The sequence below is a fragment of the Scleropages formosus genome, chromosome 21 (assembly GCF_900964775.1).
Source record: "Scleropages formosus chromosome 21, fSclFor1.1, whole genome shotgun sequence".
In the NCBI taxonomy this organism is placed as follows: Eukaryota; Metazoa; Chordata; class Actinopteri; order Osteoglossiformes; family Osteoglossidae; genus Scleropages; species Scleropages formosus.
Genome location: NC_041826.1, coordinates 852,859 through 871,847, shown reverse-complemented (window position 1 = coordinate 871,847; position 18,989 = coordinate 852,859). Strand labels below are relative to the sequence as shown.

Here is an 18,989-nt window from a genome sequence, read left to right as displayed (position 1 = left end):
CTATCCCAGCATTTAAAAAAGAAAAAACATTTTAAAACTTTAGAAACAAAGAGAAATTCTAACATCAATTACCTACAAAAGGTAAAAAGACAGGTGCTTTGATTACTGTAAGAGCAATAGAAATAATATATATTACATTATTATTATTATTACAGTAATTACTACTATTATTCGTTTGAAGCATCAATCTTCCCTTTCTTTACAAAAGTGATATTAAGATATACTGAGTCTTGGGTGTTCAGTGGTTCAAATATCCACTCAGAGTGCTTTCCCTTTTTTTGTCCTGTAGTATTTGTCTGCTCAAAGTGTTCATAAGAAATGCTGTGGAAATTTGTAAACCCAGGCATTCTTGGATACCCACACGAGTTGGCAGCCTTCGGATAGACTCTTCAGATACTTAAGGCGAGTTTGCTGGCTTATGTTAGCGTCTCGGTTAGTTCCCTTTTCTCGTCGCCATTATGAATAGATGTCACATTCGCTGTCGCTGGAGCTGACATAGAGCGCCGAGGCACCGGCTTGGCAAGGCACAGTTCTTTCGGGGCTGGACGCAGCGCCCAGCCGGTCTCCAGCGGCGTTCTCCTCCGTCCGCGATCGAATTGTGCCATTGGACAGCGCCTGCTGCTGTAACCTAGCAACGAATGGAAAAGTCAGGTTAGGGCGTCAACTCAAATTCCGCAAAATTTAAATTTCACCTACAGTGTTTGCTTTTAAAGTCACGCGAATATTTACTCTTGACGAATTCCAAAATTTCGAACTGTATTTTTTGTACTAATTTTATAGAAAAGCTTCTAGTTTTCCTAGCGATGAATCTGAGTGTATGTTTCGCCATGTCCTGCGTTTTTTTCTCTAGTTTGCTCTTATTGCTGAAATTTTGTTTTCTCTGAGTTGAAAACCTTGCGCTAAAAGAATAAATTTGCACAACTCTCCGTTGGTAGTGAGATATTATTAGGAACATGCCATTCTTGTCAGTAAAACCCACTTGTGCTGACGCTTTAACAACATGACTCTAGCCACTCAGTTGTAAATTAGGGTCATTTTAAACCCAACAATTAAAGGTAGGTACCCTCTTCAAGACTACTTCAGTTTCGAACAGAGGTCCTATAAGTTTCTATCCATGATGCAAACTTCATTGCTACCGAAAGCTATGGATCAGGCATTTCTAGTAGAACTACGTGGTGAATAAAACATCTTAATCTGAATAAGCGCTTTAATTGTGTGAAAGTGTCGACAAACGATGAAAACTTCAGCACAGAAGCCCCTGAAAACCAGAAATTACGAAGAAACTTAAAAAAAGTATTACTAAATTTACTCTTACTACAATTTATGAAATTGATGTATTTTAGCTTTGAGCTTTATGGAAGAAGACCAACATCATGTTTGTATACTGCACTGCTTACAAAAATGTAGTCATAATTGAGCCGAATATTTTAATGGAGTAATCTGGGATAAGACCTTTGCTAAAGTTGCTAGTGTCAGTAGAAGTTCGAACGCGGACCTTCCGATTTTAAGTCCGGAAATACAAGTTGTATCTCTCTGACAGACATCAAAATATTTATGAGCACAAATCTTCAGTCATCCCTTGCTTCAAAAAATGTATCTTTCGATGATAAAACATTATTTTCAGTGTATTTCGATACCGGGCATTCAATTTCCCTTTTCAATACAAAATAACGCTCAACAAAACACAAACAGTTTTAAAATAAAAGTCCTCACAAGCATGCACTATGAAGACGTGAATAACTTAAGTTTAAACAAATTTTAAATGAGCAAAATATCCGACGCATTTTTAGTAAATTTATGATTTCCGGCTTCGGAACAGACACTCGAAGTGGGTCAACAGTCCGCTTAACAACCTTAATCTTTTGATAGAATTACCTTAATCCAGAAATAATCGGGCGAATCCTGGTTGACATTAATATAATAATTTCGTTTCATCATAATTACGATGATTAATTGTTATCGCTCCCCGGTCGGTGTAAAATATTAAGGGAGTCACTCTGGGCCCAAAACAGCGACCTCAGTAATGAAACGATTGCGAGCTATTTATTAGAAGAATACGATTTAAGAAAACATATTAGATATGCATAATAATAACGTATTCGTGATTTTAAAATCATAAATCTCACAGCAAATTCGAAGTCCATACAATTAATTATACCTTTTTTGGCTTTTAAAAAATACTTGTCACATTTGAATGCAATGATGTCCAGACTAGGTTTTCATAACACATACAACGTTTAACACAATGATTTATGAGATATGATATACGCTGTTCGCTGTATTTTAAATTAATCCAGGACTTTTTCTGTAAGACTTGCCAGAAATTCATGAACAACTGTGCATGCAAACAATGTGAGAACTATTTTTAGCCAACGCCTTTGTCTACAGCGATTTAGAAGGGTCAGGTTTTGTACTCACCCATTTCATACATCAGGGCATTTTTACTAGCAAATCAAGGTGAGAGCTTGGATTTGAAACTATAACCTTCAGACTTCAACGTGACCAATTATGCTGCTAAACGTTCGAAGCAACAAACGAGCTGTGAACGAAGGGAATTGCGTTGCAGGGCTGCTGTACACACCTGTTCTTCGTGGCTGCTGCTCTGTCCCTTTGTCTGCGGTTTTTGAACCAGTTTCCCACCTGCGTTGGCGTGAGTCCTGTGGCTTGAGCTAGCTCCCGTTTTTTATTAGGGTTTGGATAGGGGTCCTGAAGATACCATTCTCTGAGCAAGTGTCGGGTCCTCTCCTTGAAGCAGTGTGTTTTTTGCTCTCCATCCCAAATAGTCCTTGGCAAGGGAAATTTCTTCCTCACCCTGTATTTATCGACGGGTCCGAGCGGGCGGCCTCTCAGCTTCTCCGCCTCCTGGTAGTGCGACTCAAGCCACAGAGCCTGCAGTTTTGAGTGCGAATCCTTGGAAAACTTGTGGTTTTCCAGGATGTGGTAGAGTTCGCTAAAGTTCCCTGTATGGAAAGCCACGATGGCGCGCGCTCTGAGCACCGACTCGTTCTTGTTGAGAACCTCGCAGGCGGCGGGTGCGACAGTCAGCGACCAGAGGAAGCGACCCAGGCGTTCGATATCTCCGCTCTCCTCTAAAGTCTCACAGACTCCCGCTACCTGCTGGGGGCTAAAATTCAAGACTGGCAGTTGAAACATCTGGGCTTTCGGGTCTTCCCCCTCAGTCACTCTCTCCCCGTCTCTGGCGATTGTGCTCACCTCCACGCTTTCGGATTCAGAAAAAAATCCAAAGTTAAATAGATCAGCCGTGAAACATGGAGCAGCGATGCCCTCTGACTGGAGTAACCTGGTGGACGAACTCGATGGATGAAAACTATCCGGTTATACTGTTAAGAGCTAAATGTGCCTTGAAAAGAAAAAAAGACACTCGGTTCTTCTGCTGATTTTCTATTGGACTTGGGAGATCGATTGCGTAGTTTCCATGGACGGCTGTCTATCACTGTCAAGTTCACCAGTCATGCGGAAAAGGAGCTCGAATAGATTTCAGCACCACCTAAAGGTCGACAGCGCCTCTTAAATGCGTAAACATCCTAACCTGAGATTTTTCATCAAATACTTAATGTCTGTGTGGGTGTCTCGACCAATTGTAGCTTTGCAATGGACTGTTTGAACGCTTACATGAAAATATATAGAAAACGTTGGCTAAATACACGAGTTCGCTTTCCTTGCCTTCAGAAAGAAATGGAAGCTATCACAATGGCCGCTATTTTGAGACGTTATTAAAATGGCCAGCAGAGAGAGACAGTATTGCCCATGAATTTTCCTGGAGCAGTTCGTCGGTAATAAGGATACAAACGATAAAATATTTGCCTAACGGTGAGCTGCAGCTAAATTCGTGTGACCTGATGCAGTACCAACAATTTTTCGCAGATTTCACGAGGAATAATTAAAAATATGTGAAATAGCCCAAAAAGAGATATATATAGCAGGTGAATTCTCGCATTACCCAGTAGCAGCCAAAATATGTGTACTATTGAACAAACACAACTGCTCAAGCAAGTCTAAACAGCGTAGACATATGAAAACCTCTGTATGTTTAACTATGCGTACACATATTGTAGCTTTTTGGGATGTGTCTATATATCCATGCGCATACCAGTCACCGCCTGTCAGCTGCGTTTTAACAATTTAAAATCGTCATAACTTTATTCCACCATTATTACGTTTGAAGTTTTGCTTTACAACAGTTACCATAATCTACCTGAATCATAGAAAAGAATTTTTGGGTAGTTGTTGGAGAAATAAGCGTAGTTTAATAGCAGTCAGCGATGTTGACGGGTAGGATCAGACACCGCAGTTTGTGCGTTGGACGATTTAGTAATAAGGGGAAATCGCAGATGGTTGAGGTGTCGGGTCACATTATTCCAACAGCGCACAGTGGAAAAGTTCATTCTGACGAAAAGCAGAATTGCTTTTATTGCTGGTATTATTTTCTCAGATCTGCGAGGTTCAGATAATACAAGCCCTCCTGGGTATTTTGTATTCTGCATGATGTACGACGCCTTGCCCATGCTGTTTGCACACTGAAGAGCGATGCAGTGTTTACAAAGACTCGCTCTTTTTCGTATACTACTTGCTTGGCAAAGATGAAAGTGACATTTTCAGGGCACTTTCAAAGCGTCAGGCCGCTTTACTGCACCGCCGTTTTGATTTCCTTTTAAATATACAACAGAGAATGGTAGATGTTTCAGTATTACACAGGAATTACATGAATCCAAATTAAACGCAAAGGTGAGAGTGCGGAGGAAATATAAGATGTTGCTGAAACGCATCTGTGTTGTGGTATGTATAAATAAAGCAAGTAAGAAAGAAAACAAACAAATAAAAACCATGCCATGTCTTAAAAAGCTTTTAAAACGAATTTGCATTTTACTTTATTTTATTCACACCTACTGGCTGCACATGTATAACTTAAGACTGAACACAGTTCAGGACAACTAGGTCACCATGAATCGATATGGTCAAGTGCCATCCAGTGAACAGAATACACACACACACACATTTTCAGAACCGCTTGTCCCATACAGGGTCACGGGGAACCGGAGCCTACCCGGCAACGCAGGGCGTAAGGCCGGAGGGGGAGGGGACACACCCAGGACAGGACGCCAGTCTGTCACCAGGCACCCCAAGCAGGACTTGAACCCCAGACCCACCGGAGAGCAGGACTGTGGTCCAACCCACTGCACCACCGCACCCCATTGTGAACACAATATTGTTATGCATATCCAAAAATATGACTCAGTATAGATGTCTGCAGATCACGTATATAACGTTCTATATACTTCGTTTCTATTGAAATAAAGTCCGTTAGGAAAAGATACATTTGCAGTCAATAATCTATCTAACCTTCTCGGCCAAAAAACAGCATTGCACTGCATTCGCTACAACCGCTTGTCCCAAGCGGGGCCGCGGCGAGCCGGAGCCTGCCCTGCCGCGCTGGGCGCAGGGCCGGGGGGACACCGGGCACCCCAAGTGGGGCTCGAGCCCCAACCCCGCTACACAACGAGCACAGGCCAAGCCCACTACCGCACCGTGCCCCCCTGCAGCATACAATTTAACAGACTGTTATTTTTCTGTTCCGTTGGACGAGATCCCGACACAGACGAGTGTTGCTGTAACGTCCGAACACAGACGTAAAGTGTATGACCCCACGTGCAGACTGTATTTATAAGTGCACAGTTCAAACTGGAAAGAACAGTGTATAGGTGAAACGATGAACACGGGACAAAGAGAAACAGCGCATTCTCAAAAAGGTGAAAAGTGGACCACGAATCTGTGAGCGGAACTTAAACACGGAGGTGAGACGGAATACCGGACTGGAACTGGGGACCTGGACTGGAGCACAAAAGGCGGGAGTAGACAGGATTAGCACTCAAGACTGGAAAATAATTTGTTTGCTTATATTATGTATGCGTGATAGCCAAACTGTGAACAGGCGAATGGCTCTGGACTAGTGAAACTAAGTGGCGCCTCCTTTGGGTGCTAGGAGTATTGTCCCTGTGGGTCATGACATTTTCCCAGTATAGTTTTTTTGTATAGGTACATTATTTATTTTTCAGACAAATAAATGAATTTATTGGTGGCTATGTCTTGTAAGCCAACACGTGCCTTTTTCAACACACTAATGTAAAGGCAGTGTTTACATTACTTCATTTAGCAGACACACACACACACACACACACACACACACACACACACACACACATTTTCAGAACCGCTCGTCCCATACGGGGTCACGGGGAACCGGAGCCTACCCGGCAACACAGGGCGTAAGGCCTGAGGGGGAAGGGGACACACCCAGGACGGGACGCCAGTCCGTCGCAAGGTACCCCAAGCGGGACTCGAACCCCAGACCCACCGGACAGCAGGACTGCGGTCCAACCCACTGCGCCACCGCACCCCCCCATTTAGCAGACACTTTTCTTCAAAGCAACTTCCGTTGAACACTATGTAGTGTTATCAGCCCATACCTTGTTCACCCAGTGGTAATGCTACTGGAGCCATTTGGGGTAAGTACCTTGCTCAAGGGTACTACAGCTGGAGGTGGGGAGCATACCTGCAACCTTTGAGTCTAAAGGCAGCAGTTCTAGACACCACACTACTAGCTCTACTCAGTCTCAGAATGCTGCTAGATACCCTATTTACAATGGGTCACTCATAAATACATCAGTGAAACACACTCTTTCTGTCACTCACACAATACAGGTGATGTAGAGTCACCAATGCACCTGAACAGCATGTCTTTGGACTGTAGGAGAAAACCCACAGAGACATGGGGAAAACATACAAACTGCACACAAACTAACCTGGAATCAAACCCACATTCTCTCACATGCTCTGGCACTGTATTTACATTTATTCATTTAGCAGATGCTTTTCTCCAAAGCGACATACATCTCATAGAAATGAGGTAGCAGCACTATTCAGTGTGCCGCCGTGGTCCTGTAAAAACACAGACGCCACTTTTAAGATTACATGCATGGAACATATAAGCACATCTAATGTGTTTGACGTGACTGTTTAGAAAATAACACTGTAAATCACTGTGATTGATTGACATAATAATTCACTCACTTTCCTTGACTACCTGTTCTTGTCAGGGCTGGAACAGAGATATATTATATCAGCATTATCCATCCATCCATCCATCCATCTTCCTCCGCTTTATCTGGGGCCGGGTCGCGGGGGCAGCAGTCCGAGCAGAGTCCTCCGGACTTCCCTCTCCCCGCACACCTCCTCCAGTTCCTCTGGGGGAACCCCAAGGCGTTCCCAGGCCAGCCGGGAGACATAGTCTCTCCAACGTGTCCTGGGTCTGCCCCGAGGCCTCCTCCCAGTGGGACAAGCCCGGAACACCTCCCCAGGAAGGCGTCCAGGAGGCATCCGGAACAGATGCTCGAGCCACCTCAACTGGCTCCTCTTGATGAGGAGGAGCAGCGGCTCTACCCCGAGCTCCTCCCGGGTGACTGAGCTCCTCACCCTATCCCTAAGGGTGCGCCCAGCCACTCTGCGGAGGAAACTCATTTCTGCCGCTTGTATCCGCGATCTCATTCTTTCGGTCATGATCCAGAGTTCATGACCATAGGTGAGGGTAGGAACGTAGATCGACCGGTAAATTGAGAGCTTCGCCTTACGACTCAGCTCCCTCTTCACCACAACAGACCGGTACAATGACCGCATTACTGCGGACGCCGCACCGATCCGTCTGTCAACCTGCCGCTCCATTTTTCCCTCACTCGTGAACAAGACCCCGAGATACTTAAACTCCTCCACTTGAGGGAGCAACTCCCCCCTAACCCGGAGGGGGCAATCCACCTTTTTCCGACTGAGAACCATGGCCTCGGATTTGGAGGTGCTGATTCTCATCCCCGCCGCTTCGCACTCGGCTGCAAACCTCCCCAGTGCACGCTGCAAGTCTTGACTTGATGAAGCCAACAGGACCACATCGTCCGCAAAAAGCAGAGACGAGATCTCGCGGCCACCAAAACAGACACCCTCCGTTTCCTGACTGCGCCTAGAAATTCTGTCCATAAAGATAATGAACAGAATCGGTGACAAAGGGCAGCCCTGGCGGAGTCCAACATGCACCGGGAACAGGTCTGACTTACTGCCGGCAATGCGAACCAAGCTCCTGCTCCGGTCATACAGGGAACGAACAGCCCGTAGCAATGAGCCCCGAACCCCATAATCCCGAAGTACCCCGCACAGGATGCCACGAGGGACACGGTCGAATGCCTTCTCCAGGTCCACAAAACACATATGGACTGGTTGGGCAAACTCCCACGAACCCTCCAACACCCTAGTGAGGGTATAGAGCTGGTCCAGTGTTCCACGGCCAGGGCGAAAACCGCATTGCTCCTCCTGAATCCGAGGTTCGACTATCGGTCGGATTCTCCTTTCCAGTACCCTGGCATAGACTTTCCCAGGGAGGCTAAGGAGTGTGATCCCCCGGTAGTTGGAACACAATCTCCAGTCCCCCTTCTTAAAAAGAATATATCAACATTACATTTACTAATTTTGCTGACACTTTTCTCAAAAGCGACTTACAATATTAAGGTTACAATTATTATAATTACAAGCTTACCCATTTATACAGCTGGGTAATTTTACTGGAGCAACTGAGGGTAAGTACCTTGCTCAATGGTACTATGGCCAGAGGTAGGGATCAAGCACGCAATCTTTGGGTTCAAAGGCAGTCCCTCTAACTACTACACTACCAGCTGTCCCTAGATTAATTATATTGTTGAAGAAACAAAGACATGGAATTATGAAATGGCAATTGATCTTTGCAAATTTGGTTACGGGGGCGCAGTGATGCACTGGGCTTGGCTGAGTCCTGCTCTCTGGTGGGTCTGGAGTTTGAGTCCCGCTTGGGATGCCTTGCAACAGACTGGCATCCTGCCCTGGGCGTGTCTCCTCCCCCTCCAGCCTTGTGCCCTGTGTTGCCGGGTTAGGCTCTTGACACAGTGAAATTTGTACCTTAAATTGGATTTACAGTAGCTCCAAGAAATGTCTTATGAATAAAATAAAATCAGTTCATTGGCCCCTCTTGTTACAAATGGTTGAGTTACAGATTTTAAAAGATTTATTTTCTATTTTCCACATTTTTAATCACTTTTTTAAAATAAAATGTTGCTAGTAGTTGAGGGATAATAGCCTGTATTTACTCACCAAGCAGATAAATGGGAGTAAAGCTGATCAAAACAAAATATACACCTTGTAGACTTCAGACAATTTTAATAACTGGTTGTCCTGAACAGGGCTGCAGTAAATTGGAGCCTATCCCAGATGTACTGGGTGCAAGGCTGTGGGGCCTACCCTGGATGATAGAGTCCATCGCAAAGTAGCTACACTCACTCATAAAAGGGCAATTTAGAGTAACTAATCTAGCTGAGTTGGGGACAGAGTCCTTTTTACAAGAATGTTTTTTTTCAAACAGATCTTCAGGAACAAATTATGTTTCTTATGAGATAAAAACCTCAACTTATTATTTCACAAGGACAAGGAATGTAATAGTATCTCTTTTGGAAAAATTTGACATGTAGGAAAATCAAAAAGCATGCTCCGGTTTCCTCCCACAGTCCAAAGACATGCAGTTCAGGTAAAGTGGTGATTCTGAGTTGTCCTTAGTGTATGAGTGACTCTGTGAGTGCATGAGTGATTGTATGTGCATGTATGGCTACCCTGCAATGCACTGGCATCCCATCCAGGGTGTACCCCCTGCCAAATGCTTCTGGGATAGGTTCCAGATTGCTGCTAATTTGCTCAGGACAAAGCAGTTATTGAAATTGAATGGATGAAAAAACCATACAGCCTAAACTCCAAAGCTGCATTGTAACCAGCAGAAGACATATACAACCCCAGTTCTAAAAAAATTGCATTGTTTTTTGAAGATATATGTTTATTTCAAAATTGATGTCTGCAAAATGTTCCAAAAGTTGGAACAGTGGAGTATTCACCACTGTGTAACATCACCATGTTTTTTTGTAACACTTATTAGGCATTTGGGCACTAAAGACACCAGATGGTTAAGTTCAGCAAGCTGAATTTTCTGCCATTCATCTATTATACTGCTATTCAGCAGTGCAATTGTACAGGACCTTTTTTGCTGTATTCTGGGCAGCACGGTGGCACAGCAAGTAGTGCTGCTCTCTCACAGTGCCTGGGTGGTGCAAGAAGATGTGGGTTCAGTCACTGCTCAGTCTCTTTGGAGTTTGCATGTTCTCCCTGTGTCTTTGTGGGTTTCCTCTGGGTGCTCTGGTTTCCTCCCACAGTCCAAAGAAAAGTTGTTTAGGTTCACCCATAGTCTGTGAGTGACTGAAAGAGTGTGTTCCACTGATATATGGATGAGTGACCCATTGTTATTAGTGTACAGTACATTGTAAGACCCCTTAGTGAATAAGGTGTGTGGTTTGACAACACTACACAGAGTTCATTGGAAACTGTTTTTACGAAAAACGTCTGCTGACTAAATAAATGTAATGTAAATACGTGACACATTCTCAGTCAGAGACAGGTCAGGACTGCAGTCAGGCCAATCTAGAAACTGCATTCTCTGCTTACGCAGCCATGAATTTGTAATCTAGGCAGAATGCGGTTTGGCGTCATCCTGCTGGAAAATGCAGGGACATCCCTGAAAAAGATGGCATCTGAATGGCAGCATACGTTCTTCCAAAATTTATACGTATCTTTCTACATTAATGGTGCCCTCACAGAAGTGCAAGTTATCCATGCCATGGGCACTGACACACCCTCATACCATGATAGACGCTGAATTTGGACCTGATGCTGATTACAGCTTGGATGGTTCTTTTCCTCCTTGGCCCTCAGAATACGACGGCTGTTTTTTCCAAAAAAATGTTCGCTCATCGGACCACAAAACACGATTCCACTGTGTTACTATCCATCTCAGATGAGACCAAGCCCAGAGAAGTCAGCAGCACTTCTGGGTCGTGTTGATGTATGGCTTCTGCTTTGCATAGTAAAGCCTTAACTTGCATCTGTGGATGCAGTGGAAAATGATGGTGACTGACAAAGGTTTACCGCAGTACTCCAGAGCCTATGTCATGATATCTATTACAGACACATGACAGTTTTTGAACCAGTGAGATCTGAGGCATCAGAAAACATGCACATTTGGGCATGTTTTTTGGCTTTGCCCTTTACGCTCTGAGATTTCACCTGATTCCTTGACTCTTTTCATTATATTGTGCACTAGAGGGTGAACTGCCCCAAATCCTTCCAATTTGTCTTTAGAGAAAGTTGTTCTCAAAGTGCTGGATTATTCGCTGACTCATCTATTGACAAATTGGTGACCCATCCTTGCTCTTGAAAGACTAGACCTTTTTTGGAGGCTCTTTATAGACTATAACATGATTGCTTCATCTGTTTACCATCACCTGTTTCACATCACCATGTTATTTCAACTTGTTGCATTGTTGTTAGTCCTAAACTACCCTTGTCCCAACTTTTTGTAGTCCCAACTAACTGCTTTAATACAACTACAACCCAGATTACGAATGTCCGACTTACGTACAACCTGTAGTTACGAACCACACCCTGTAAAGACTATTATATTAAAAATTCGAGTTGCATACAATTATTCATAATAAAAAACGGGTGCTACTTTGCAAAGCGCATCAAAATATTGTGCATCTACAGTGGTTCGTCCACTTGTGGGCAGGGCACGTGAGCCCAAAACAGGACAAAGACTTAGTTATTTTCAGTCGAACCGTGTTGCTGTTAACAGTGTTGCGTATGTTACTGTATTTAGCTTTAATTTTTTTGTATTGACCCTCCTAACCATGGCACCAAAGCGTAAATGTGATGCAGTTGTTGGTGATGCATCCAAGAAAAGAAAAAAGATCACGATTGAAACTAAAGTGAAAATGATAAAGGGAAAGGTGAAACGTCAACGAGCATTGGAAAAGTAAACATTAAAGTTTCTTTAATGTTTGCACGCGTACACATGGACACAAAAACACACACTCTCTCTCCCTTTCTCTCTCTCTGAAAGAACATTCAGTCTGTGCGGAGTTTGCATGTTCTCCCCATGTCTGTGTGGGTTTCCTCCGGGTGACTTCAACCTGCATGTCGATGACATTCATGCAAGCGGTCTTCTGTTGCTCCTACAGTCCTTTGATCTCTCCCTGTTCCAATCCCCTGCTACTCACAAAGCGGGCAACTGTCTTGACCTTATATTTTCCCGCAACTGTGGCTGTCTCTCTGTCACTCTGCTGCATGTGTCTGACCACTTCTTCATTTCCTTTCAATCCTCCCTCACCTTCGTCTCTTTCTGCACCCGTTGTCACCTTTCGTCGCAACTTAAAATCTCTCTCACTTTCCTGGTTTACCTCTGCTACTCTCGCCGCTCTCACTTCTGTTGCACAATTCTCAGATCTATCTACAGATGATGCCACTAACACTTTCCTCTCTGCCCTATCTTCCTCCCTTGACTCTCTCTGTCCTTTGTCTTCTAGACCAGCATGCCCCATTGCTACCCCATGGCTGTCTGATACATTACATGATAACAGGACCAAACTGCAGGCTGCAGAGTGAAGATGGCGTAAATCCAAAACTCATCAGACCTGGATGCTTACCAGTCACTATTAGCTGCTTTTCAATCTGCTGTTTCTTCAGCTAAAACCTCCTTCTTTCGCAAAAGAATACAGGCTACATCTAAAAAACCACACAGACTCTTTGCCACATTCTCATCCCTTCTGTGTCCCCCACCTCCTCCTACTCCCTCATCTCTTACTGCTGACGACTTTGCTTTGTTTTTCAGCGACAAAGTCAAAGCAATCACTGATAAATTCTCACCATCAACCTGCCTGGTTCACGCTGGACCTCCCTGTGAAGCTATCCTCTCCAAATTCAAGCTGCTCTCAGAATCTGAAGTCTCTGATTTCCTGATATTGTGCAGAGCCACCACCTGCTCACTTGATCTGGTCCCATAAGAACATTTCCCCACAACTCTCCTCCTTCATCTCTATGATCATCAACTCCTTGCTCTCCTCTGACTGTTTCCCAGGTCCTTTCAAAACCACTCTAATTTCACCTCTGTTAAAAAACCCGACCTGGACCCCAACATGGTTGAAAATAACAGACCAGTCTCTCTCCTCTCCTTCCTGTCTAAAACCCTAGAATAAGCGGCCTGTGATCAACTGTCTGATTTCCTCACCTGGAACCATCTCCTCGATGGTTATCAGTCTGCTTTCAAAGTTGGTCGCTCAACTGAGACCGCCCTTCTGGTGGTATCTGATGCTCTCCAAGCTTCTAGAGCTGCCTCCCTTCCCTTGGTACTCATCCTCCTCGATCTGTCTGCAGCATTTGATACTGTCAATCACCGGTTTCTACTCTCCTCTCTTAACCAGCTTGGGATCAAAGGTGTGGCACTAAAACGGTTTGAGTCCTGCCTATCTGACAGATCCTATCAAGTGGTCTGGTGGAGTACTCTTTTTTCCCCTCTGCCTCTCTCAACCAGTGTTCCGCAGGGCTTGGTATTGGGTCCTCTTCTTTTCTCGATCTACACCTCCTCCCTTGGTCTGGTCATAGCCTCCCGTGGATTCAAATACCACTGCTATGCTGATAATACCCAGCTCTTCCTCTCCTTTCCACCTGGGGCATCAGACATCTCTGCACGCATTGCTGTCTGCCTATCGGACATCTCTCCATGGATGTATGACCACCACCTCCAACTCAACCTCACCAAAACAGAAATTCTTTACCTCCCAGCTGGCCTGTCCTCTTGTCATGATCTGTCACTCAAACTGGACAACTCACTCATTTCGCCTACATCCTTGGCTAAGAGTCTGGGAGTAATGATTGACACAAGTCTGTCATTGTCTCAGCACATCGAAGCCACAACCTGGTCCAGAAGATACATCCTGCATAATATTCGTAGGATCCGTCCCTACCTCACTACTGATTCCGCCCAACTACTTGTCCAGGCCATGGTGACTTCCTGTCTGGACTACCGTAACTCTCTCAATTCAATTCAATTCAATTTATTATTATAGAGTGCCCTTCTCATGCAGTGACACAGAGCGCTTTAACACAGGCATAAGGCAAGAAAAACAGATACAAACAAGGAAGACGGTCAACTAATGGCTACCATAATGAAGAACTTACTATAGAGCTATAAGTATACCTACTGGCCACCGCGGAAAGGAACAAAAACTCCCAACTGAAGGTTGAGGGAGAAAAAAAAACCTCTGGGGGTCTACGGACCAGTGGTAGCCCACCCCTCCTGGGCATTCCAGAAAGTAACAATTTGTAAGCTAGTGTTTAACAAGTAATTAAAATGTTGGTAATGGCATCTTGGATCCCCAGCTCGGCATGGAACGTCTCCATCGTCATGGCAGATGGACATCATCCTCTGTCAGCACGGGATTCGTCTGTCACCACTGGCTGGCCTCCTCAGGTTTTATGTAGCGAGGTAGTGCTCAATGAGAAGATAGGACAGAGTTAGTAATTTGTTACTTAAGTAAATTTCAAATGCATTTTTGTAAAGGTGATAAAATAAACAACCAAAGCAGGTCGAATTACATTACGAGGTGGAATGCCTGAGTGAACATGTAAGTCTTTAGCTGGGATTTGAAAACAGAAACAGACGGGGCATTTCTTACAGTAACCAGTAGACTATTCCACAGGTTAGGTGCTCTATAACTAAAAGCACAACCTCCTACTGAGGTTGTATTGATCACAGGTACTTTAAGGTAACCTGCATATAATGAACAAAGATATCATCCTGTGAAATTAGAATTAATGATCTCACATTGCCAGAGCAATGCCATGTATTGCCTTATAGGTCAAAAGTAGGATTTTGTAATCAACTCTGTAAGTTACCGGGAGCCAATGCAACGATTTAAATACAGGTGTTATGTGGTCAAACTTCCTAGTTCTAGTGACAATTCTCGCAGCAGCATTTTGTACCAACTGTAGCCTGGATACTGTCTGCTATGGACAATCTGACAATAAAGCATTACAGTAATCCAGCCTGCTGGAAACAAAAGCATGAACCAGTTTCTCAGAATCCCGTCTACAAAGGAATTGCCTCAATTTAGCTATGTTTCTTAACTGAAGGAAGCACGACTTAGTCAAAGCATTTACATGCAATAAAAATGAGTTTTTCATCCAGCAGGACATCCAAATCCTTGACAAAATCACTACGCTTGAAGCTAATACCATTTGTTGTAAAGATTGGCGTGATTATGTCGAGAGTTTTGGCATCACAATCCCCCACAAGTACCTTTCATAGAGCGAATTAGCACGGTAATTTCTTCTACAGTTATTACGTGGAAGCTACTGAGATGGTGCGGACAACTAACATTATCATCGTCAGAAGTACTTAAGCTGGCTAAAACCGAACTAGAGGGCAGTATGGATTTGTGGATATTCTCTAATTTATTATTGAAAAACGACGTAAATTCATCATTAGTAATGGTAGCAGAAATACATTGTTTATCTTTGTGTTTACCAATTAAGTAAGCGATGGTATTTAACAGGAAGTGAGGGTTCTTGTGATTTTCATCAATTAGCTTTGCGTAGTATTCAGATCTGGCATGAAAAAGTGCTTTTTTATATTTTTTTAGACAATCGGACCAGGCTACATAATAAACGTTTAGTTTAGTTGAACGCCATTTACACTCTAATTTACAACATTCTAACTTTATTGCACGAGTTGATTCGTTGAACCCCGGTGAGTTTTTTACAGTTCAAATAAGTTTAGTTTTTAGTGGAGCCTGTCACACCCTCCCCAGCACAAGGAGCAACTGTGGTGGCTCACGGAGTGACCGCCTAAAAGGACGCTCCACAGCACACACAGGCGTGGAACCTTGTTCGGCCTTATTGATCACTCGCGCTCCTCGCCCTGATCTTCGCTCCTCACCAAGTGGTAGGTAACTCCTTGCCTCTTCCAGCAAATGGTAGGTAACGCCTCGCCTCCTCCAGCAAGTGGTAGGTAACAAATTGGGTTTACTTGGGACTTTCATGTCTGCAGCTATGTCTCTTTCTCTTAATGTAATGCATAAATTGTACTTTTGCTGAGATGTACGTCGCTTTGGAGAAAAGCGTCTGCTAAATGACTAAATGTAAATGTAATGTAATGCTCTGGTTTCCTCCCACAGTCCAAAGACAAGCTGTTCAGGTTCCCCCATAGTGTGTGAGTGACATAGAGAGAGTGTGTTCCACTGATGTATGTATGAGTGACCCATTGAAAGTAGTGTTTCTGGCAGTGTAAGTCACCTTGGTGAATAAGGTGTGTGGGGTGATAACACTACATAGAATCCATTGTAAGTAGCTTTGGAGAAAAGTGTCTACTAAATAAATTTAATGTAAATGTAACTGAGAGCAATATCATAAGATATCTCTCTGTTTCAGAAATTCCAATGTTTTCAAGAGAGGGGGAAACTGTCCATTGGCAATGAAGACGAGAGTCCAGGTGCCAGGGAGGGTGAGACAATTTTTTCATGTGTGGTACTATGTAGGCCATATAGCATGTCCCTGACCAATCTTGCAGGAGCCATGGATAAGCTTGTTTATCGCAGACCCAATATGTGTTGTTAGACTGACATGTAAAATAGTTTTGGGTAAAGCTCCAGGTGAACGAAGTATTCCCAGTCAAATTTCTGACCACAATGCTTCCAATACAGGCTCCAACAACAGGAAAAGTATAATTACATTGAGAAACACCTATGAATGGGCTGCCATTACGAGTAAAACTCAGTGACCCATTCAAGCCGGTTTCTGGAATGTATACCCAAAGTACCATCAGTACATCTCCTGCCCCACCAGAGGCTCAAACACCCTCGACCACTGCTACACTTCACACAAAGGTGCGTACCGCTCCCTACTGCATCCACACCTCGGGCAGTCAGATCACGCCTCGATTCTGCTGCTCCCGGTCTACAAGCAGAAACTGAAGCGAGAGGAACCTGTGACATCACTGTGCAGCGCTGGACACCAGAAGCAGAGGAAAGGCTCCAGGACTGCTTCAACTCCATTATTTATTATTATTATTTTATTTTTTATAGAGCGCTCTTCTCACGCAGTGACACTGAGCACTTTAACACAGATATAAGGCAAGAAAAACAGATACAAACAAAGAAGACGGTCAACTAATGGCTACCATAATGAAGAACTTACTATAGAGCTATAAGTATACCTACTGGCCACCGCGGAAAGGAACAAAAACTCCCAACTGAAAGTTGAGGGAGAAAAAACCTCTGGGGGTCTACGGACCAGTGGTAGCCCACCCCTCCTGGGCATTCTAGAAAATAACAAGTTGTAAGCCAGTGTTTAACAAGTAATTATAATGTTGGTAAATGGCATCTTGGATCCCCGACTCAGCATGGAACTTCTCAATCGTCATGGCAGATGGACATCATCCTCTGTTAGCATGGGATTCGTCTGTCACCACTGGCCAGCCTCCTCAGGTCTTATGTAGCGAGGTAGTGCTCAACGAGAAGATAGGACAGAGTTAGTAATTTGTTACTTAAGTAAATTTCAAATGCATTTTTGTAAAGGTGATAAAATAAACAACCAAAGCAGGTTGAATTACATTACGAGGTGGAATGCCTGAGTGAACATGTAAGTCTTTAGTTGGAATTTGAAAACAGAAACAGACGGGGCATTTCTGACAGTAACTGGTAGATTATTCCACAGTTTAGGTGCTCTATTACTAAAGGCGTGACCTCCTTTTGAGGTCTTATTGATCACAGGTAGTTTAAGGTAACCTGCATCTAATGAACGGAGACTCCATGGACTGGGACATGTTCAGAAACTCATCCTCCAATATGGAGGAGTATGCCACAGTAGTCACGGACTTCATCCAGTACTGTGTTAGTGTCTGCATACCCCATAAAACAGTCCGCTCATTCCCCAACCAAAAACTGTGGATAACTGCCAAAATCCGAAATAAGATCCACACGCGAACTTGCACGTTTCAGTCCAAGACACGGACGCGTACAAGAACAGCAAGCACGAGGTTCGCAAAGCCATCGCCAGCGCAAAACGGGAATACAGCAAGAAGGTTGAATCAGTTTAACTGCACTCAAGATGCACGTAGGCTGTAGCAGGGAATCCAAACATTAACAGATTGTAAACCACAGATGCGGACATTGACAGGTGCCACTCCGTCTCTCCCTGATGAACTGAACACGTTTTATAGCCCCTTCAAGAACAAAGACCCCTCGCTGCGACTCCCCACAGTACTGCATGATAATGCCAGTCTCATCGTATCTGTAGCACAGGTGAGAAAAACCTTTAGCCGAGTCAACATCCGCAAAGCTGCTGGTTCAGACGGAATTTCAGGGAGAGTTTTAAAAACATGCAGTGAACAACTGGTTTCTGTCTTCACAGACATATTTAACACCTCCTTAAAAAACTCAAGTGTACCCACCTGTTTCAAAAACACCACCATTATCCCCGTTCCTAAGAAAAACAAAGTGAGCTGCCTTAATGACTATCGGCCCAGTGGCACTGACCCCCATTGGAATGAAATGCTTTGAGAGGCTGGTGCTGGGACACATTAAGGACACCACCCCCGACACTTTGAACCCACTGCAGTTTGCCTACCGCCACAACAGATCCACTGAAGACACAATATCACACACACTTCACACCATTCTGTCTCACCTGGATAATAACAACTGGTATGCAAGGCTATTGCTTGTGGACTATAGCTCAGCATTTACCACTATCATCCCAACCAAGGTGATCCAGAAACTACTAGGGCTGGGACTGAGTGCCACATTGTGTAACTGAATCCTGGATTTCCTCACCAACAGATCCCAGCGTGTGCGGATTGGCAGTAATACCTCCTCCCCACTGATCCTCAATGCTGGCACTCCATAGGGAAGCGTCCTGATCCCAGTGCTGTACTCCTTGTTCACACATGACTGTGTGGCCAGTCACAGCTCCAACAGCATCATAAAGTTTGCTGACAATACCACCGTGTGGGTCTGATCACCAACAAC

At 44.1% G+C, this 18,989-nt stretch overlaps 1 protein-coding gene across 1 annotated transcript; it reads right to left on the bottom strand.

Annotated features, from left to right (window-relative positions):
- Positions 1–238: 238 nt before the first annotated feature.
- Positions 239–3,153, bottom strand: LOC108941953 (homeobox protein SIX6-like). The gene is made up of 2 exons (XM_018764889.1): positions 2,582–3,153; positions 239–628 (listed from the first exon to the last, which is right to left on the bottom strand). The coding sequence occupies exons 1-2, from the start codon at positions 3,151–3,153 to the stop codon at positions 457–459; spliced, it is 744 nt and encodes a 247-aa protein (XP_018620405.1). The 3' UTR covers positions 239–456.
- Positions 3,154–18,989: the final 15,836 nt, after the last annotated feature.

What these genes read in the sequence shown, in the direction of transcription:
- LOC108941953 (XM_018764889.1), bottom strand. Translation starts at nt 3,153, where the DNA reads ATGTTTCAACTGCCAGTCTTGAATTTTAGCCCCCAGCAGGTAGCGGGA. An exon ending in GCAGCAGCCACGAAGAACAG is followed by an intron (nt 629 to 2,581) that starts GTGTGTACAGCA and finishes ATTCGTTGCTAG; the next exon opens with GTTACAGCAGCAGGCGCTGT.